This window comes from Onychomys torridus, chromosome 1, assembly GCF_903995425.1.
Source record: "Onychomys torridus chromosome 1, mOncTor1.1, whole genome shotgun sequence".
NCBI classification, from domain to species: domain Eukaryota; kingdom Metazoa; phylum Chordata; class Mammalia; order Rodentia; family Cricetidae; genus Onychomys; species Onychomys torridus.
Window position 1 is genome coordinate 127272012 of NC_050443.1, and position 21674 is coordinate 127293685.

Sequence of the window (21674 nt, forward strand, 5' to 3'; positions counted from 1 at the left end):
ATTTAGTGGAGTGTGAAAGACAAATCCTCCAGGTCTGGGACTGTAGCTCAGTGGAAAGAGTGCCGCCCTAGTTTTAGGCTCAATCCCTAGCACAACCCCTTCCCACAGAGAAATTCAGGGTATATTTGGCTGCTCTTCCTAAAGTCTTCCAAGGTCTGTTCTAGTTAGGTTTCTATTGCTGTGGTAAAGGCCAGAAACGACTCAGGGAGGAAAGTGTGATAGGAGTCCTAGTCAGTCTCATAATAAAAACCCGGAGCCAGATATTGGGCTAAATGCTGAAAGGTCAGAGAGACAAAGGAAGATTCCACCAAAGAAACCTCTCCCCATTACCGAATCCTCAGGCTGAAGGGAAGCGAGATCCTGTCTCCTCGAATCCTCAGACGGAATGCCTCTGAGTCCTCAGCCAAAAGTCGCTGAGCTCCTGCCTCCTCCTGCCTTATATTCCTCTCTCCGCCCAGCCACATCACTTCCTGTCTCAACCTTCCTAGTGCTGGGATTAAAGGTGTGTGTCACCACTGCCTGGCTCTGTTTCTCTTTTAGACTGGATTAATCTCATGCAGTCCAGGGTGGCTTTGAACTCACAGAGATCCAAAGGGATCTTTGCCTCCTCAGTGCTAGATTAAAGGTGTGTGCCACCACTGCCTGGCTCTGTGTTTAATCTAGGGTTTATTGGTTTACATCTCCCTGGTCATAGTCCATTGAGAGAAGCTGAAACGGGAACCATGGGGAGGGGGTTGCTGCTTACTGGCTTACTCTCAATGGCTTACTCAGCTTGTTTTCTTATACAACCCAGGACCACCTGTTGAGAGGTGTTACCACCCACAGTGGGTTGGGCTCTCCCACACCAATCATTAATCAAGAAAATGCCCTGCAGACTTGACTACAGCCAATCTCCTGGAGGCATTTTCTCCACTGAGGTTTTCTCTTCCCAGATGACTCCGGCTTGTGTCACACTGAGAAAAATCAAGCAGCACAAGGTCCTTCTGCCTTGGCTCTTCCTCAGCACTCCTGCTTTCTCACCACTGGTCCTGTATTTCCACCTGCCCTTCTCTTCCCACCTTGGCTCATTATCACTTACATGCTCAGCCCTGAGTCCCCACGAGAGAATGTGATTGGCTCAGTGCACTACAGACCTCAGCCTACACATTGGCTGCCTTTTGGTCAATTAGCTGTGTCTTATGGCTCAGAGTCACATGGTACAAACATTGCTTTCAGGCCTTTGGGATTTTGGGGCAACTGATACAGCTGTTACCTAGTGCTCAGCCCAGGACTGAAGCAAGTCACCTTTGCAGTTGATTTTTTAAAAAAAGGATTCATTTTTTATTTTATGTGTATAGGTGTTAGCACATATGTATGTGTGCCATGTGTGCATAGTGCCTGTGGAGGCCAGAAGAGGGCACTGGATACCCTGAAACTGGAGTTACTGATAGTTGTGAGCTGCCCTGTGGGTTCTGGGAACCAGCCTCAGGTCCTCTGCAAATACAAGAGCCCTTAGCTCCTGAGCCATCTCTCCAGACCCCTGAAACTGATCTTACTGTTGGTTGGGATTGGCAGATATTCACAGTGACTGTTCCAGGGGACCTCTGTGGGCTCCTCAGAATTCTCCTCTGGGGCCAGCTGCCATTCCTCCGCAGGGCCACGATGTTTTCACTAGGTTGCTGATGTTGCCTTCCACAGCCGGTTGTGTGCAGACATCTTGTCCATTACAGCCCTAGTCAGGATACAGGATGGTCAGATACCATCTTGCTCCATGGCAGCTTTCTCCTGCCTTATCCATATCTTACACAGAGATACACATGTGCTCTCCAAGTCCCAGCATTGAGAGAATCATTTTCTTTGGCACAGGTTCCTTCCTTAGTGTCTCATGCCAGTGCTCAAGTTCCCCAAACCCAAGGAACCTGGATCCAAGTTCAAAGGGCAGATATCTTGATGCACCCTGCCCCCCACCCCAGTGTGGCACAAGGTGAAGGGGACACATTGAGGGCTTCTAAACCAATAATGGAGGGGAAAAGAAGGAGAATAACCAAATACAAGAGAACCAAACAAAACCTCTGCTGTCAAATGAGGAAAAAGCAACCCAGGGCCATGGAAAGGGCTCAGGAAGTAGAGGCATCTGCCACCAAGTCTGTTGACCCAAGTTTGATCCCTGGGACCCACATGGTAGAAGGAGAAAACCAACTCTCAAAAGTTGTTCTCTGACCTCCACATATATACCATCACATTGGTGCACATGTGTCTGCATTCACCACATATGTAAATATCATAAAAAGTTTTTAAAAAGTAGAAGAAAATACAGACTTTCAGGCAAAAAGATTACTACACAGAGAAAATAAAAAGGTCCTGACTAAAGTTTCATTTTAAGTATACACTAATTCTATACTAATTCTTCTTCTTCTTTTTTTTTTTTTGGTTTTTTGAGACAGGGTTTCTCTGTAGCTTTGGAGCCTGTCCTGGACTAGCTCTGTAGCCCAGGCTGGCCTCAAACTCACAGAGATCCGCCTGCCTCTGCCTCCCGAGTACTGGGATTACAGGTGTGTGCCACCACTGCCCGGCTACTAATTCTAAATTCATTTGCATTTAATAGTCTCGGTAGATCATGAGTTCTTGGCTAATTATGAGGGGAAATCAACAATTTGCCATCAAAGAGGGAGATCAAAACACATGTCTTTGAGGCTAGAGAGATGGCTCAGTAGTCAAGAGCACTGGCTATTTTTCCAGGGGGCCTGAGTTTGGTTCCTAGCACACACATGGCTGCTCACAACCATCTGTAACTCCAGTTTCAGAGGATCCAACATCCCTTTTTATCCTCCATGGGCACTGCACACACAGACATACATGCAGACAAAACACCCATACACGTATAAAAAAAATCTTAAAAAATTCATATCTTCTAGGAACTGATAATGCAACACAAAGATACAGAAAATTTGAAAAAAATTGGCAAGAAACAGTTTCAACAGACATGTGCAGTATAACTGTGAAATTCAAATTCTAACTACATACATAGGCATATGTATAAAAATTAATGATACACTGGTGTGGTGGTTTGAATAAGAATGGTCCCCAGGGGCTTGGGGATTTAGCTCAGTGGTAGAGCACTTGCCTAGCAAGCACAAGGCCCTGGGTTCGGTCCTCAGCTCTGAAAAAAAAATACATGAAAATAAAAATTATTTTGGGCTGGAGAGATGGATGGCTCAATGGTTAAGAGCATTGGTTGTTTTTCCAGAGGTCCTGAGTTCAATTCCCAGCAACCACATGGTGGCTCACAACCATCCGTAATGAAATCTGGCTCCCTCTTCTGGCCTGTAGGGACACATGCAGACAGAACACTGTATACATAATAAATAAAAATCTTAAAAAACAAAACAAAACAAAATAATAAGAATGGTCCCCATAGGCTCATATATTTGAATGCTTGGTAATCAGGGATTGGTACTATTTGAGAGGGGTTTGGAGGTGTGGCCTTGTTAGAAGAAGTGTGTCACTGGGGAGTGGGCTCTGAGGTTCCAAAAGCCCAATCAAGCCCAGTGTCACACTCTCTCTTCCTGCTGCCTGTGGATCCAGATGTAGAACTCTCAGCTACTTCTGTACCTTCTGCCTGCATGCTGCTATGCTTCCCACCATGATGATAATGGTCTAAACCTCTGAACTCCAAGCAAGGCCTGATTAAACATTTTCCTTTATAAAAGTATGGGGACCCACAGAGGCCAGGCGGTGGTGGCGCATGCCTGTAATCCCAGCACTCGGGAGGCAGAGGCAGGCAGATCCCTGTGAGTTCGAGGCCAGCCTGGGCTACAGAGCTTGTCCAGGATAGGCTCCAAAGCTACAGAGAAACCCTGACTCGAAAAACCAAAAAAAAAAAAAAAAAAAAAAAAAAAGAAAAGAAAAAGAAAAAAGTGTGGGGACCCACAGAGACTCTATAGTGTGGCCTTATTCCATCCTTACTCAAGGTCAGAGAGTCTGAGCTTGTTTTGCCCTGCAAGGCTGCATAATGGCATGTTTCGGCCAAAGGCATGGTTACCAGGTATCTCATCCTTCAAGGCCTAATTACTGGACGATTTACTGTAAGGTGTGGCTACTAGATGTTTTGAGAATTAAGGAAGTATTTACACCTGTCTGTACTTTGTACCTGAACCAATGTGTCCTTGAGAGGGGAAGTCTTTTGCCTCTCCCCTTGCTGGTGTATAAAACGCTTTTGAGGCATAAACTCGGGACGACTGTTGTGATGTCCCAGAGTTCTCCTGATGCTATTCTGTGTCTCTTTTTCTTATGTCTCTATTTTTCATATCTATTATCTCTTAATCCTCACTCCTCTCTTTAAAGACAGTTCGATAGTTGGGCAGGACCCGACATAAGAGTTGCAGTGGTCACGTATCTCTTCCCAGTGAGAGAACACTAAGACACCTGGGATCGTGGTGTTACAAATGGCTGTGTGTGTGTTCCCTTGCTCTTTTCTGAAATCAGAGAGAGGCAAGATCCAGCTCTTAGTGTTGGGGAATCCCAAGTTTCAGAGGCTCACAGGTGTCTGAGTCTCCAAGCCTAGAGGCAGATAGCTCTAATCTTTGAGAATCAGAGCCAGAGCTCAATGCTCTCAGCAGAGGGTTGCTGCTGTGGGTGCTGTGGGCCACAGACAACACCTAGTGTTCCAGTTTCTGAGCGATAGGAGTTGGGAGTCCTGGTGGCTCCACTGTACTTTCTGGCAATTAGGAAAGTTCTCAAAGGCCTGGCTTCCACAAATGACTCTTCAAAATCACGTGTCTTTGATAACAGCCTCAGTTTCTCTGCTGCTGCTTGCCTTCTCAACATTTCTACCATTTATAGCTGCTTTTAAAATCTTCTTTATTTTTGAGACAGGTGTTGGTTAAGCGGCGGTGCTCCCGGCTGGCCGCCGCAGGAGGAGGCCATGCAGATGGATGTTGTGGTGGTGAAAGAATCATGAGCCATAGTTACCTTTCTAGAGCTTTATTGAGAGAGAAAGGGAGAGAGGGAGAGGGAGGGAGGGAGGGAGGGAGGGAGAGAGACTGAGAGAGAGAGAGAGACAGAGAGACAGAGAGAGACAGAGAGACTGAGAGAGACCGAGAGAGACTGTGAGGAGAGAGAATACGGAAAGAGAGGTGATAGGAAAAGAGAGGGCACACCCGCTTTTTAGGGGGACGCCTGTCGCAGGCTGGTGACATAATTGAGGACATAATTCTTACAACAGGGACTAAAAAAAATGTAGCTGTGGCTGACCTGGAGCTCACTATGTAGACAAGGCTGTCCCTGAACTCACAGAGATTTGCCTGATTCTGCTGCTTCCTGTGTGCTGGAGTTAAAAAAGGTGTGCACTGCCATGACCAGCTAGCTGTCCAAGGCATTTTGAAGTTTCTGCCTTCTCTGGAATGCTTCGACTCTTCTGCCCCCTGGTGTCAGATCTTGGAACTTCAGGTGTTAGGGCCCTAAGGTTGTGCACCCCCCCTCCCCGTTCCCCGTTTCCCGTTCCCCCCTTCCCCAGTATATATCGCTCTATTTCTGGTGAGAGACTTTATTACGGGAGGGAGAAAGGCCTCCCAACTGTCCTGAAAAGACGGGAAAACAGGCTATTTCTGTAGCTAGAAAAGGGGCAAGGCACATGTGGATACCTCAAAATTCCTACCCATCTCCGAATGGTGCCCAGTCCCGATCACTGTTCCTGCATAAGGACCAATCACAAGCTTTCTGGGAGATCCCTGGAGCAAGGCCTCCTGTAGTGGCAGCTGTAGCTCCAGCAGCTGAGGCTGCAGAGTTCCTCATAGCTGGAGTTTAGCTCCTTCAAGTCACCATATGCCTGGACTGCCATATTGTGATGACCCGTTGAGGTACCCAGAGAGGGCTGCTTGGTTGACAACTCTCCACCTGTCTTAGGGTCTGTTTCTGTGAAGAGACACTATGACCACGACAACTCTTATGAAGGAAAACACTTAATTGGGGTGGCTTACAGTTCAGAGGTTTAGTCCATTATCATCATTCCAGGACATGGTGGCACACAGGCAGATATGGTGTTTGAGAAGGAGCTGAGAGTTATGCATCTTGATTTGCAGACAACAGGAAGTGAATTGAGACACTGGGCATGGCCTGAGCATATATGAGCCCCCAAAGCTTGCCTCCACAGTGACACACTTCCTCCAACAAAGCCACACCTCCTAACAGTGCCACTCCCTATGAGTTTATGAGGGCCACCACATTCAAACTATCACACCACCCAAAGTAGCTGGTACAAGTAAGTATCTGACAGCTGTCAAGAAAGGAAAAAAAAAAAAAAAAAAGGTAAAATGTGCCAGACTGCCAACAGCCTAGGTTATCTGAAAGAAAAGTACACATGAATGGTGCTCACAATAGCATCTTAGAATTAATAACAACGTTCCTAGCAGTATTTGACAGTGCTTACTTAGCTCCTAGCTGAATACCCTTATGAAATGTTGGGTTAACCTATCTGTCTTGGACTGATAACATGGTTTAGAGGTTAAAGGCATCTGCTACCAAGCCTGGTGATTTGAGTTCAATCCCTGGGAATGTTGTATAACAGTTTCCTTTGAAATTGAAACATTTCATCTGACAGGGAAACTCTTTAAGCAGGGATGTCAACAATTTAAAATAGTTGCAGGGGCGCTAAAGAGATGGCTCAGCGGTTAAGAGCACTGGCTGTTCTTCCAGAGGACTTGGGTTCCATTCCCAGCGCCCACATGGCAGCTTACAATGCCTGTAACTGCCTCTAGAGGATCTGACACCCTCACACAGACATATATGCAGGCAAAATACCCATGCACACAAAGGAAAAACAAATAAATCATTAAAAATAGCTTCAGGAAGTCCCTGAAACTGATCAGATTCACTAGGCCCTTTCCTCCCAGAGTAAGCAATAAAGCTGTTGAGAGTCACTCAGATAAGCAAAGGTGCAAAGTGATTCAGACAAGTGAAGCTTAGGAGAAGACTCTGAGGTCAGAACAGCTTCCTGGAAGAAGTAGAAACCAGGCAACCTGCTTAGAAGAGGTTTAGACCAGCCGAGTCACTTGGGAAGGATACTTTCCAATCTAGTGAGCTGCCTGCAGGCTGTGCAGTGTGCTCCATCCAGGTTCCCTTCTTTGTGAGCTATCAACCATGCAGGGACGGGCCTTGGTGATGCAGCTGTTACTGAGTTATTTCTGCTCCTGTAAGTTGTTGTTTTTGCTATTTTTGGGGGGGCTGCCACTCAGCTCCCAAGTAAATCACACACGGAGGCTTCTTCTTACTTATGAATGTCCAGTCTTAGCTTGGCTTCTTTCTTGCTAGCTGTCCTTAACTTATTCCATCTACCTTTTGCCTCAGTGCTTTTCCGGTTTTCTTATTTCTGTAAATTTTACTCTTACTCCGTGGTTTGCTGTGTAGCTAGGTGGCTGGTCCCTGGAGTCCTCCTCCTTCTCTGGCTCCTTGATACCTCCTCAGAGTTTTCTTCTTCAATATATATATCTCTGCCTGCCAGGCCCGCCCATCCTTTCTCCTGCCTTGTCCAGTTCTTTATTGGACCATCAGGCATTTTAGACAGGCACAGTAACACAGCTTCACAGAGTTAAATAAATGCAATATAAACAAAAGTAACATACCTTACAATAATATTCTAGTATAAGAAGTAACCTCTCACCTATATTCCTGTAACCCCAATGAAACTCATTGGTTCACTAAGCTGGATTTTAGTAGTGTCTGTTGTGGGCTCCTTATCTGGGGTGAGTAGACATGTGTGCAGTGTCTCCTCAGGAAAAAATTCCATACACAACAGGGACCTACACTATGGAAGGAGAAAACTGACTCCCAAAGGTGGTCCTCTGACTTGCACCTGTGTGTCAAAGCAACATACCTACAGGTTGTCAGAACCCCTAGGACTGGAGTTATAGATGATTGTGACATCTTCCCCAACACACATGGGTACTGGGAAACAAACTCAGGTTCTCTGCAAGAGCAGTAAGTGCTCTTAAGCTCTGAGCTCTCTCCATTCCTTGTACACAGCATTTAAAAAGGGGTTGAATTTTGAGTTTCTTTTGGGGATAGCTCCTATGTGGACCAGAGAAACAGAAGTGTTTTTTGTTTGTTTGTTTTTGGTAGATTTTCATGTAGTTCAGGCTGGCCTCCAATTCACTATCTAGTGAGGATGACCTTTAATAACTTCTGAGCCTCCTACTTCCACCTCTCAAACACTGGGATTACATGTATGTGCCCCATGCTTTGTTTCGGGGGATGGAAGCAGGGCTTCATACATACTAGAGAAGCACCTTGCCAAATGAGCAACATCCCTGATCCAGTAAAACTTGTGATAATTTGAATGTAACTGACCCCCATAAACTCATAAGGAGTGGCACTGTTAGGAGGTGTGGCCTTGTTGGAGTGGGTGTGGCCTTGTTGGAGGAAGTGTGTCATTGTGGGGGTGGGATTTGAGGTGTCCTATGCTCAGAACACCGCCCAGTGTCACAGTTCACTTCTTGTTGCCTTCTGGTCAAGATGTAGCCAGCACCAGGTCTGCTTGCATGCCACTCCCTACCCCCACCCCATCCCTGCCATGATGATAATGGACCGAGCCCCTGAAACTGTAAGTGAGCCACCTCAATTAAATGTTTTCCTTATAAGAGTTGCTGTGGTCATGGTGTCTCTTCCCAGCAATAGAAACCCTAAGACATTTGTTTTTAATCAAGTGCACAAGACTCTTTCTTCTGGAAAAGTCTCAAGGGAAGAGACCAGCTGGGGATGCCCAGGGAACAAAGCAAATGGGAGGGGTGAGAACTGCTCCCTGCATATAAAGTTACAAAATTACTTATTTTAGTGGCTCAATGGCACGAATCAAAATCTATATATTCTTTCTTTTGTTGGCATATAAACAATTTCCACCATCACAAGCAACAATGGTAAAACACATCACTCGTTCACCTTTGCACACGTGTGTGTTTTGGCTTCAGTACTTATTGTTTAGATTTTACATAATTGAAACTCCTTTGCAACAAAAAGGGCTAACTTATTTATGTGTGTGTGTGTGCCTGGGAGTTTATATGCACCTCATGTGTGCAGGTGTCTGCTGAGGTTCAAAGACATCAGATCCCCTGGAACTGGAGTTATAGACTGTTGTGAGCTGCCTGACGTGGATGCTGGGAAACAAATCCAGGTCCTCTGAAGAAGCAGTACATATCTTTAACTGCGGAGCCACCTCTCCAGTCCATCCTTTTCCATTTTTAAGGAAGAAACTCACCATTTAGCATTTATTACTCGGCCCACAAAAACATCAGATTTTTTTTTCATACTCTGAAATGTCCTGCCCCTAGGGTGTGAGATTGTGTCTCTTGCCCTGAGGCAGCAGATTCCTTACACTGCTCTGAGCTGACCTTAGTGAATCCTTTATCAGTGTCTTCCACCCAGTGACCAGGCACTGCCCTGGGCATATCAAGATGATTACAGAAGCACTATCAAGAGATGAGTGAGCAAGTCGGTAGTGGTGCACGTCTTTAATCCCAGCACTCGGGAGGCAGAGCCATGTGGATCTCTGAGTTCGAGGCCAGTCTGGGCTACCAAGTGAGTTCCAGAAAAGGCGCAAAGCTACACAGAGAAACCCTGTCTCAACCCTTCCCCTCCAAAAAAAAAAAAGAAAAAAAAAAGATATAAGTGTCTGAAGTCCATTCTGAGTCCAGATTTTACTCCCAGCCCTAGTCCAGCAGACTGAGCTGCACCCCACTGAGTTCAGGCTGTTTGTCCTTGGAACCACTGTGAATCAGGAGTTGTAGGCTGATGGAAAGGGGTTTCAGGGTCCAGATTACTAAAATTGCACTGTGCTTTTATTTCCTTAAGACTTACTTTTATATTATGTATGTGTGTGCTTCTGTTGTGGTTCTGTGCACATTTGTGTTTTTGTTCATGGAGGCCAGAGGCATTAGATCGCCTGGGACTAGAGTTACAGGTGGCCGTGAGCTACCCAACGTGGGTGCTGGGAACTGAGCTAAAATTCTCTGCAAGATCAGGAACCTCTTCTGACCACTGAGTCATCTCTTCAGCCTTACACTACACTTTCAGTATTTTGTATTACATTTTTCTTTCTTTGAGATAGGGTCTTTCTTTCTTTGTAGCCCTGGCTGGAACTCACTATGTAGAGATCCACCTGCCTCTGCTACTGTGACTGGCTACTTTGCACTTTTACGGGAGTTGAAGGAAATAGGAGAGACAGGATTACAGAGCTGAGTGGGGTGTGTATGTGGGGTGTTCCTCTTTTAGCTGAGTCTGAATACCCCATAGTTCATTACCTCATGGAAGTCCCCAAGTACCTCTGCTACACCAGACACAGGGTGAGCCTGACCCTGCAGGACTGGGGCCTGCACAGACATCCTGTGTAAAATGGCAAATCCTTCATCAACATCTTCCACCCAGTGACTTGACACAGCTATGGGCATGTAGATGGGATTACAAAAACATTTCCAAGAGATAGAGTATGAAATCCATTCTGAGGTGAACCCAGATTTTATTTCCAGGAATAGACCAAATCAAACCCTCTACAATCTTTTTTTTTTCTTTTTTTGAGCTGAGAATCGAACCCAGGGCCTTGCGCTTGCTAGGCAAGTGCTCTACCACTGAGCTAAATCCCCAACCCCAGTCTTCCTTTTTTTTTTTCTAGTCTACTTGCTTTGCCAAATACAGTCACGAATCATTTTATGACAGGGAGAAATTCTGAAAAATTCATTATTCAACCATCTTGTTACTGTGTGGACATCACAGGGTATTTTATACAAACATAGATGGATTGCCTCTGACCCACCTAGACTATATTATAATCTTAGGAGAGATTACTGTTATTTACACGGTTGGGTGCCTAAAATGTGGTCCCATTATCAGTGTGCTTTTCTGGGATGTGGCTATTTTGCTGTGGCTAAAACTATGCAAGCAACTGTGCTGTTTGTCACTTTGGGCAAAGGCTTCATAAACTGTTGAGCAACTGCAGATGAAATTCGAGAACAGATGGAAATGTGAGTGTAGACACTATGTGTTGATCATAGGCCTGGGGCTCATCTTCTCACACTCTATTTGCCTAATCAGTGGCTGGGCCTGGATAGAGTTTCAGCCACATGGCCCCATGGAGTGGTGGAATGAGGACCCAGATAGAGAGCTTGAATGCTCAAGAGGAGCATGGAGACACCACACTGACCTGGACCCTTGTTTTCACAATTGATTAAAGTACAGTGAGTGTGTGTGTGTGTGTGTGTGTGTGTGTGTGTGTGTGTCTTTGTGAGGTTATAACATTTGTCCCCCTTGAGTACAGTCTAGGAAGACAGAGCCACCAAGATCCTGATAGAGGAGGCCCAGAGCCGTAAGCCTTCCCTGATGCTCTTACAGACCCAAGCTTGTGACCTGGATGTGAACTAGGCCTGACAGTGATGGCAGGTCAATGGTCCAGTGAGGACGGCAGGGTGAGGCGGCAGCTGCCCTTCCTCTTCTGATTGGAAGCCCTTGGAGGCCTCCTTAGCAGTGGACGCAGTAGAGATGGACACTTCCAGTGATCCTGAGCTCCCGTAACTGCTCCAGGGCTTTCTGGTCCAGGCTGGTGGCCCCCAGCCCCTGCCCATTGAGTGCCAGCTTCAGCCCTCCCTCCTGGCACAGAAGCAGTACCTGGTAAAAATAGCTTGATTGGATGGTGGGCTTCCAGACAGACACTCCCTGGTATACTACTATAGAGATCCTCCTCCGCTGAGGGGACCCAATGATCAGAGACAGTCAGGTTCAGGGGTTAAAGTTCACCATCTGCAATGTTGCTTTCCCCTGGGAAGTGTTCTCAACCCCGGCTATACACTAGAGCCATAAAGGGAGCTCAAGATCAAGTCTCATGTAGCTCAGGGTGGCATCCAGCTTCCTATGTAGCGGAGGCAGGTCTTGAACTCCTGATCCTTCTGCCTCCACTTTCCAAGGGCTAGGATTACAGGTGTGCTCTATCGCACCTGGCCTTTAGAATCTTAGGGGAACTTTTAAAGACAACTGATGCTTGGCCCCATCTGCATTCATCATGCCAATGTTTCTGGGCCCAGCCTCTCTGGCATCAGCATAGAGAACTGAAGGCCAATGTTTGGACATTCTCTCTGCGGAGCTGGCTCTGGGTATCTAGCCCCAGGGTACTGGCTTGCTCATCTATCCCAAGATCCAGCCCACAGTCTTTCAGATTACTATGGGAATAGGCTCAAGGAGAGATGTGACGACGTGGCTCAGACCTACTTCAAAGAATCGCTGGGGGTGAAAGAGGAAGGGCGCTGAGATCAGCTTCTTTCGTCCCCAGGAGGAGACCCAGGCCAGTGTTCTGTCTGTGAAGGAAGCTCTGAGTGTCACAGGAACATGGGTGGCCCCATCCCTCAGGCTCAGGGTGAGACTACAGGAAGGAGGCAGAGAAGTGGATCAGCCTCTGTTGCCCACAGGCTGTTGTATCCCTGAAGGAGAAGGCGGGAGGCAGGAGAGCCACTGGAGGATTAGATAGCTTCCAAGAATTAAGTTTCTGTGTCAGGCTCTGGGCAGAACACTTGGACACATAACAGCACAGAGGCATAGACAGCACATGAGTATCATACTTGAATCCCTGACTAGAAGACTATGGGGGCGGAGTAATTACCTCATTGGATCCTCAGTTTATTGCCCTGAAAATGGGGATAGCTGTGATCACAGCAGCAGCTAACATTTATTGTTATGTGTCATACTGTGGCTTAATGCTTTTGCAAGAGCTTAGTGGTAAGGACCGGGCTGCAGGGTTTATGCTCTGTAACTTTAGAACTTCAGCCATTTCATCTGTAAATTACAGAGGATAAAAATGCTGTTCTCATCTTGGGCTGTTAGAATTGAATGAAAGAACATGGAAGTTGCTTGTGTAGAAAAATAAATAAGTATGAAAATGATATTTGTTTAGATAGTATTATTACATACACAGCACCTACAACTTTTTATTTTTCATGTGCCTGTGTGTGTGTGTGTGTGTGTGTGTGTGTGTGTGTGTGCGTGTGCGTGTGTGCGCGTGCTAGAGGAGGGTGTCAGGTGTCCTTCTCTATTTCTTTCTGCTATTTCTTTGAAACAGGCTCCCTCCCTGAGCTTGGAGCTCTAGCTTCTCAGTGAGGCTAGAGGCCAGGAAGCCCTGGCACTCCTGTCTGTCTCCAGAGGTGCTGAGGGTTATGAGTGTACCTAGCTTGTTCCATGGGTGCTGGCATCTGAACTCCAGCCCTCACATTTGTATTGGGAGTGCTTCTAAATGCTGAGCTATCTCTCTAGCTCCAGAGTTTTGATGGGCATCTAGAGGAATCTCTTACCAAGTCTAGGGCTCTGTTGGATGGGGTCAGGGTGACATTAGGGGACATGGAAACCTCTAGTCTAAATGGACCTAAGCTACAGGTCAGGGTTTGAGCACCCACTGGAGAAGAAGCCAAGAATATCCATTTTCTAACTGCCTCTAGGTTCTGGCTACCAAGCACTACCGAACGTTTTCCTTCTAGAGTACCTTGTTTCCTAAACCAAGCATTGTGACAACGTAGGAGGCCATATCGCCTGTTTGGGTCTCAACTGCAAAGGCTCTTTCCTGGGACTTGTGATGTGAAGCTAGCTCACTCCACAGGGAAGGAACACCCGTAACTGGGGCTACTGTTCCTAACTCCAACTCTATTCACAGTCTCTGCAACCTGGGCCAGCTCACTTTTCTTTGCTCTGCTGTAATACAGGGCTAAATGGTGGTGCTGGAAACTTAACTGTGAGGCCAGCCAGCCTCCCTCCTCCCTCCCTCCCCCCTCCCTCCCTCCCTCCCTCCCTCCCTCCCTCCCTCTCTTCCTTTTTCTTAAAATTAAATACTTACTCTTTTGGCTCTTGCAAGACCAGTCCTCGAACTACAACCACTTGCCCGGGCCAGAGACCCCGAGGAAGAGTGCGTGAGCAGGGCACCTCCTGACAGACAGAAAATGACTAAGATGGTGATCATAGGGGTGTCAGGGTCCCTCACCAGCAGGCTACCCTCAGGGACCCAGGAACGCCAGGGCAGGTGAGTTTTCCTACAGGCTTGCGGCCAGGAGACTCAGTCCTGCTTGCCCCTGCTGTAGACCTGCTGAGAGCTGGTTCAGGCCCCTCCAGGCTGTGCTCAGTGTCCTGGTGCCTTCTTCCACAGATGTGCTCTGAACTGTATGGAGCAGGCATGCAGTGGCTTGTCACTCTGCCACTTATGAGCAACTGGAGGTCTGGGACTGGATAGACCTCCTAGCCTTGGCACTGGGCCAGTCACAGGGAAGTATTAAATACCCATTTGCAGAGTAAATGAAGAGGGTCAGATGAAACTGGAGTTCAGCCTGGAGCCTCACCCTCCCACTGCTGAAGATCTCCACAAAGAAAGGGAAAGTAGGAAGTCAGGGAGCTGAAATGGGACTCTACCTCCAGGAGAGACCTACAGTGAGGCTCACTTACCAGCCTGGGGCTAGACAGCAGGAAGGGCTGAAGGAGAGAAAGGGGCAGGGCAGGCTGTTAGCATTTGCCTGGGCAAGGAGGTCTTCCTACTTGCTTGCACTGGGGGACACAAAGAGATTGTGCCTTTCCTAGCAGCAGGTGAGTGATTGGGCTCCTGGTGGAGGATCCTTTGACTCTTGAGATCCACCCTCCCCCATCTCTGAGTAACAGGGAAGAGTTGGAAGGCCAGTGGAGCTGCCATCCCACTTGTCCAGCAAGGTCATGGGTCTCATCTCCTGTCTTTGTCCTGTGAAGCTAACCACAGTCATCTTGCAGGGTTGATCTAAGGATCTAAAGCTCCACAGAAAGTATCTTCTGACGGGAGTCATGGGCCCCTGCAGGTAGCCAAATACCTCCAACCCATCTTCCCAAGCTTGCCTTAGAGACAAGCGGGGAGAGACAAACCCTGGCTCTCCAGGGACTTGAGGGAGCCAGGCACATTCCTGGTATCCACATCAGTGAGGGAAAGGGTCAGCTGGGCCTTGTGCAACCATGTGCAGGGAGGAGAGAGGCCAGCTGGCGTCGAAGCATGGTTGTCCAGCCATGCTCCCCAAAGACTCAGCTATCCATCCCTGAACTCACACGGGGACGGAAACTCCTACAAATTGTTCTCTGACCTCCACACATGCATGCTTCCCTCATCATACACACATGGACATGTCATGTATTCACACACACAAAATAAATAAATGTAATAAAAAATAGAAGGAAGAAACTCACATATCCAACTGGATACTCTCTGCTACCTTCCGCAAATGGCTGTTAAGAAAGAAAAAAGGACCGCGAGCCACTGTAGGCCCCTGACTGCTTCTCACACCTTTAAAAGCTGTGTGTTGAACAGTCCTGTTCCTGCCCCACCTCAGATTTACTGCATCAATCCAGGGCTGGCTTTGGCAGTACTGAGGATTGAAGCTAGGGCCTTGTGTTTGCCAGGGCAGCGCTACCACTGAACCATGTATGTAGCTGTATTTTGAATAAATTAATTGGGTAGATAGAATCCATTATCAAACTGCAGCTTGCATGGCCCCTTATGTACCAAATCCTTTGCCCCCTCAGTGCCAAGCAGACTCCACCAACAGGAAAGAATCTTATCTATGGTTCCTGGGCTTCCTCACCGTGGCCACCTTCTCTTCTTCCTCACCCCATTCATTTCTGACACCTTTGTACACTTCCTCTGTCTCGGTTATCTGGGGCATAGAAGACCTTCCTCTGTCCCTCAGTCTAGGGTGAGTGAGCAAGCCCCAGACCTGTCCAGACCAGGAGAAGTTGGAGGCCACCACCGCCCAGCCTTGGCTCCAAGAGAACTTACATTGGTGTTCAGGAATCCAACAGCCTTCACCAAAATGTCACCAAATATGCCCAGAGTGTCCACACGTGACAGTGGGAGCCGGTAGCGGTAGTGAAGGAAATGTTGTCCATTTACGCTCACCTGGAGAAGCAGACAGAGCCCAGCTGAAGAGCAGCCCACTGGTCACTGTGTGCACAATCCATCCCAGGCACTAGCAAGCATGCCTCCCTAGTTTTACTTACTTGTTTTTTTGTTTTTCCCAAACTTGGCAAGGCAGGTGCATTGTACAGATAAACTTATCTAATCTACCCAAGGTTGGAGCTGTCAGGAGCTGTCAGGAGCTGTCAGGAGGCAGAGCTCATGCTGGGACCAGAGCACTTCCATGCCCTCTTTATCGATGACAGAGCTCTTCCCTTAGCCAATGTAAGTCATCACCATCATTGCCACTACCTGCTGGAGACCTTCTTTGGTGGAATTCAGGTCCCAAAGAGGCTATGTGGAGTTCTGGGGGTGGGGAGGGGATTGGGAGTAGGGAGACAGACAAGACCTGAGGGTGAATCAGGTTGGCTGCCATCGAGTTTATTGGAAAAAGGCCATAGTTTAGCCACAGGTTAGACTGAAAGCAGACTCAGTGATTCAGGGGCATTAACTTCATTCGAGCATTTTCCCCGAGACAAAAGTGATAAGTTTAGCAAGTATCTAAATGCCTATTGTTCTCAAAGGTTCAGTAACTCCACCAGTTAGCCCTCTTATACCAAGGAAGGGCCACAAGTTCCTCCTGCCAGAGACACGAAGAATGGCACTTTTGTTTGTTTTTTTTGAGCTGAGGATGGAACCCAGGGCCTTGCTCTTGCTAGGCGAGTGCTCTACCACTGAGCTAAATCCCCAACTGGAGAGATGGCTCAGCCGGTAAAGGCTAGGCTCACAACCAACACTATAAGAAGGGCACTTTTAGCAAGTAGGAACTTTCGTCAAGCCCCTGAAGGGATGGAGGTTCTTAACTGAATTCCTGACCTTGGAAAAGGACTTCTCTGGGGACCAGACACTCCACTACATTTAAAGAGCATTTTCATTCCTTAAGGGGCATGGTGCAGCATTTGCAAGGAGCTGTCCCCAACTGTGCCCCTTTGTGTCTTAGTCTTACCATATGCTCCTAGGAGGGAAGGTCCTGATGTCTCACCCTTGCCCCATTACACTGTACCACTCTGGTTTCTCTGTACTTATTAACTAAACTCTGGCCCTTAATGACCTCAGGCTCTGGATCTGAATTGTGGGCACTTCATCCTTGGGGTCCAGTGTGTCCTTAGTAAATCTCTAACTTTCCTGTTCTTGGTGTAATCAGGAGGGCACAATGGGTTTCCTGTGTACAGAATCATCAGGCTATATAGTTCCATGGTAGGGGGGATTTTTTTCTAGGAATTATTTTGTTTAAAGAGGCTGTCGCTGGGCAGTGGTGGCTCATGCCTTTAATCCCAGCACTTGGGAGGCAGAGCCAGGCGGATCTCTGTGAGTTCGAGGCTAGCTTGGGCTACCAAGTGAGTTCCAGGAAAGGCGCAAAGCTACACAGAGAAACCCTGTCTTGAAAAACAAAACAAAGAAACAAAGAAACAAACAAACAAAAAGGCTGTCATTTTATACATTTTTCTTTCTTCAAAGCCCACACGAAATTTCCCAAAGGAAAAGACATAGGGAACTCCCAGAGCACATAGTGAGAATCATTAAGAGTGAAAGATAAAAGGTGCTGGAGAGTTGTCTGCAATGCTGAAATGCTGGAACACTGTTAAGCAGCAATGCTCGCCATGTGGTCCACAGCCAGCACCAGCACCAGCACCAGCACCAGCACCAGCACCAGCACCAGCACCAGCACCAGCACCATCGTGGTTCTCCTCCTCTTCCTTCCCCTCCTCCTATCTACATCAAGGAAACCAAGGCTCAGGAAGCTGGGGATAATTTGTATGCATTAGGACTTGCCTTCCTCCAGCTGCCTTGTCTTGTAGAGCCCTCCCAAGGTCTCATTATCCTTCTATTAAGATCTAATGGAGGTCAAAGCCTGGGCATTAAGTTCTCTCTCCCTGTCTCCTGCTACCTCAGCTGTAAGGGGATTGTGAAGGTATCCTCCTCAGACCTTGTGGGGAGGATTTAATGGGCACATTCTCATAAAGGATTTAGCACAGTGCCTGACACCAAGCAGGAGTCCTCTAAGTGCTTGCTCTGACATTGCAATGGAGCTCTCTCCCGGCTAGATCCAGGGGTTAGTGCTTTCTTATTGTTGTATGGGCCCAGAGCAGCCTTAGCCCCCTCTCCACAGTGCTGTTTATCACAGTGCCATGGGAAAACTGGACGAGGGAAGGACTAGTGTAGGGGTGCCAGTTCGAGACTGCTTTGATGCCTACCCTTTAGACTCACCTTCACCTCTTCGTTCTCAAAGAGAAAGAGGATGAGGAAGCTAGCACCTCTCTGCAGGGTGACACCGGGCCACCGGACCTCTTTTTGCCAGAGTCCACCTTGGAGGGTGTTGCAGATGACATGGGGTTTGACAGTGTAGAAGCGAGGGTTGAAGTGGAAGGCGATATCTGGCCGAGGATGCAGGCAGCACCCACACTGGAAGTCTACCTGAAACCTGGTCGGGGTGTTGTGTGGCTTTTGAGATGTCCTCTGGTCAGAGACCCACAGAGATAATGAAGGTAGAGGAACCCCAGATTGATGCCCCTAAATCTGGGCTGTACCAAATCCTAGACAGTCCCCCTTACCTTTGTGCACGTAGAGGAACCACACCCTGCAGCATGACCATCTTGCCTGCATACAGGCCACCAAAAATTGTTGTGACATAGGGAACCACCTGAACAGGGGAGAGAAGCCAGGTATGCCGACTGGAGTTGGAACCAGGGACTCCTGTGTGCAGGGTTGAGTATGGTGGAGAGGAAAGACCAGGAAACTCGGCTTCCCCACTGTGAAATTAATCTGGACTATTAGCTTGATGAAATTTACAAATACCACAGAAACACACTTTTGGGAACATCTGGGAGGGATTCTTTAGGTAAGGTTACTTGAAGTGGGAAGATCCACCCTAAATGGGTGCAGTACCTTTTCATAGGCTGCTCCCAGACTGAATAAAAAGGTGAAGGCCAATGTGGAGCACAAGCATTCATGGCCTTTGATTCTTGACATTGGAGTTGAGAGTGGCCACCTCCTACCACCTTCCGGGCCATGGAGGTGTCTCCCATGGCTGGGAGCCAAAACAAACCTTTCCTGCCTTAAGTTGCTTTTGCTGTTTTTTTGTTTGTTTTTTTGTTTTGTTTTGTTTTTTGTTTTTCCCACAGCAAAAAGAAAAACATAACCAATAAAACCTCAAGAGAAAAATGTCCTTGAAGAGAAGAACCCGTTTCTCCCCAATATTCCCAGATTGATGACTTCTCTCATTGCAGTAACAAAATCCCTGACAAAAGCAACTGGAGGAGGGAGGGTTTATTCTCCCAGAGGCCCAGGCTACAGCCCAGCGTGACAGGAAGTCGCTGCAGCAGGAGCTTGGGGCTGGTCCCACCGTACCCAGTCAGGATTCAGGCTGCAGTGAAAGCTGATGCTTAGCTCAGGATGGGCCCCCCCCCCCACACACACACTGAGGGTGACTCTCATTATCTGGATAAATGGAGTCTAGGTAACACCTCACGGGCTTGTCCAGAGACTTGTTCCCGTGGCAATTCTACCTCCCATCAATGGTTAGTCCAGCTAACCATCACAGTTCTTTTCTTTTTCAAACCATTTTTTTAAAGATTTATTTATTTATTATGTACACAGAAGAGGGCGCCAGATCTCATTACAGATGGTTGTGAGCCACCTTGTGGTTGCTGGGAATTGAACTCAGGACCTCTGGAAGAGCAGCCAGTGCTCTTAACCTCTGAGCCATCTCTCCAGCCCCGCAGTTCTTTTCAAAGCTCTCCTTTCTTGGGCAGAGAGGTCAAAACCACAATGCCTGGGGAAGTCTAATCTAGCTCCACTATCCTGTCAGAGCACTGACAGGTCACTGTGCCCCCTCTGAGGCTTGTCACCCATTGAATGCCACCTGGGAAAGAGGCTTCTGAGGACTAGTGAATGTTCAGTTTAGGAGCCGAGAGGAGAAAAGAATGGAGAAGTTAGGAGCGAGCTGACCCTGATGTGGACTCTCTTCAGAGACCCCAATAGTGACCCCCCGCCCCCATGCCCATCTTTCCTCACAGAGTAGTTGCCTGGCCTTCCTGAAGTATGCACACACTTTTCATCTCTTTTTCTGGCTCTGTTCCCTCTCCCCCGTTCCTCTTTCTCCATCCTGACACCTTTTGGCCTTCCCTCTCCTGAGTTCTCAGACCACTTAGCTCACAATGCTGGCTTGGCCCTTGGCCCCTAGTACAGAGGAGCTGGCTAGCTGGGTTCCCATTAAGATCACAGCCCCATATAACTGGAGCCTCCTTGTCTTTCCCTTCAACAAGCTCCGCACTGATCTGAGCACAGAGGGAGCTCTGCAGCAGGCATGCCAACAGGTGAACCTGGGGCAGTATCACAGGGTCAGCCTCCATGTATTACCACTTGTCGACACCCAGTGGAAACCAGAGAGCCCGACCACCCTAAGGAGCCCTCTAGGAGACTGTGAAGCAAGAGGTGATGGGAACCTAGGAGGTTTCAGGTGTTCAGCCCATTACCCAGGCACCTGGGGAGATGCCTGAGGCCAGGCTCTCCACATGGCACGGTGCCCACAGCTTAGCAGGGTCCAGCGGCACAGTGGCTTCCAGTTCCCAGGCTCTTGGCAGAATGTGTTAATTAACTGAGTGTTGGAGGCCTCTAGGGAGGAGAGGACCAAGCAGGGGAAAGTAATAATCAGTGCTCATTAGTGGTAGTGCCTGCTGGGCTTCAGAGTCTCCCGGGCACTGAACAGGAGGAGAGAGAGAGGAATTCCCACTATCCCTGATTGGGAGGGTTCCCAGGCCCTTCCTTCCAGCTTGGAGAAACGGCTGCCCTTAGTCGTTAGTGTTCCTCTCAACAACCCCACCTCTTTCTTCTAGCCAGCCAGCCCAGAAGAGGCAAACTGAAAAGGCAAAGACCCCGGGAGCCCAACCACGCAAGTTGGAATTTAGCTGATTAGTTACTGGGTTGAGCTTACCGGGTGGAAGACCGGCGGCTGCAGGATGAAGCTGTCAGGAATCGGGTCCAGGTGTTCATCAGCTGACATGGGAGCAGGCGGGGCAACTCCAACTCAGCTGCCGATCCCGATTCCAGATGTTCCGTCCCCCACTGAATTAACTCACCTTTCCCCAAGCAGGGTCTTCAGCCTCTGCAACAGCGGCGCAAGCTGTTAGTCTCACCTGTCCCCTGTGGAGTCCTAATGCTTCTTGGAACGGACCTGGAAAGGGCAGTGGCCAACTCTAGGGCTCACATCAGTCCCCGCTCCGTCCTCAGCCATGGTGGTACACAGCTGCAGCTTCGGCCGGCCGGACCGGGTCCGCTAGCCGAAACTCCGTGTCCAGGGGCGGGTAGCGAGCACTCACTCACGGACCAGCTAACTAACCCATCTGTGTCTGAAGCACTTGGCTATTTCAAAGGGAAGCCTGGGGTTGGCTCATTTCAGCAAGGGCTCACCTGGGCCTACAGCGGCTCAGAGGAAGGAGCGGAGGTGGTACACGTGTGCAGGTTCCTCGAGAGGCCCCGCCCTCAGCCCCCTGGCTCCTCCTGCTCTCCTTCCTTTTTCTCTTCCCGACTCCTTTTCTTTCAAGTTGTACGGTCCCTTGAGACCATTTCATCATTAGCTGCAAATGCCAGGGACCAGTTGGGGTCACAAGAAAGTGGAGTGGGTAAAGGGCAGAGAGAGGAGGGTTCCCTTGGGCTCAGATAGAGCAGCCTGGGCTAGTGGGAACACAGCCTCTGCTCTGCGTCCTTCTATAAGTCATGT

The 21674-nt window shown here is 48.3% G+C and overlaps 1 protein-coding gene across 1 annotated transcript; it reads right to left on the reverse strand.

The window, feature by feature from the left end:
* Positions 1 to 10610: 10610 nt before the first annotated feature.
* On the reverse strand, positions 10611 to 21422 carry Lgals12 (galectin 12). The gene is made up of 10 exons (XM_036181924.1): positions 21365 to 21422; positions 20889 to 21059; positions 18508 to 18596; positions 18164 to 18377; positions 15779 to 15898; positions 15190 to 15228; positions 14431 to 14457; positions 13832 to 13920; positions 12223 to 12373; positions 10611 to 11625 (listed from the first exon to the last, which is right to left on the reverse strand). Exons 2-10 carry the CDS (start codon positions 20955 to 20957, stop codon positions 11479 to 11481), a joined length of 945 nt encoding a protein of 314 aa, XP_036037817.1. The 5' UTR covers positions 20958 to 21059; positions 21365 to 21422; the 3' UTR covers positions 10611 to 11478.
* Between the last annotated feature and the right edge of the window lie 252 nt (positions 21423 to 21674).

What these genes read in the sequence shown, in the direction of transcription:
- Lgals12 (XM_036181924.1), bottom strand. Translation starts at nt 20,957, where the DNA reads ATGTCAGCTGATGAACACCTGGACCCGATTCCTGACAGCTTCATCCTG. An exon ending in TTGGATTCCTGAACACCAAT is followed by an intron (nt 15,229 to 15,778) that starts GTAAGTTCTCTT and finishes CTTTCTTAACAG; the next exon opens with CCATTTGCGGAAGGTAGCAG. An exon ending in TGCTGTCTAGCCCCAGGCTG is followed by an intron (nt 13,921 to 14,430) that starts GTAAGTGAGCCT and finishes TCTGTCTGTCAG; the next exon opens with GAGGTGCCCTGCTCACGCAC.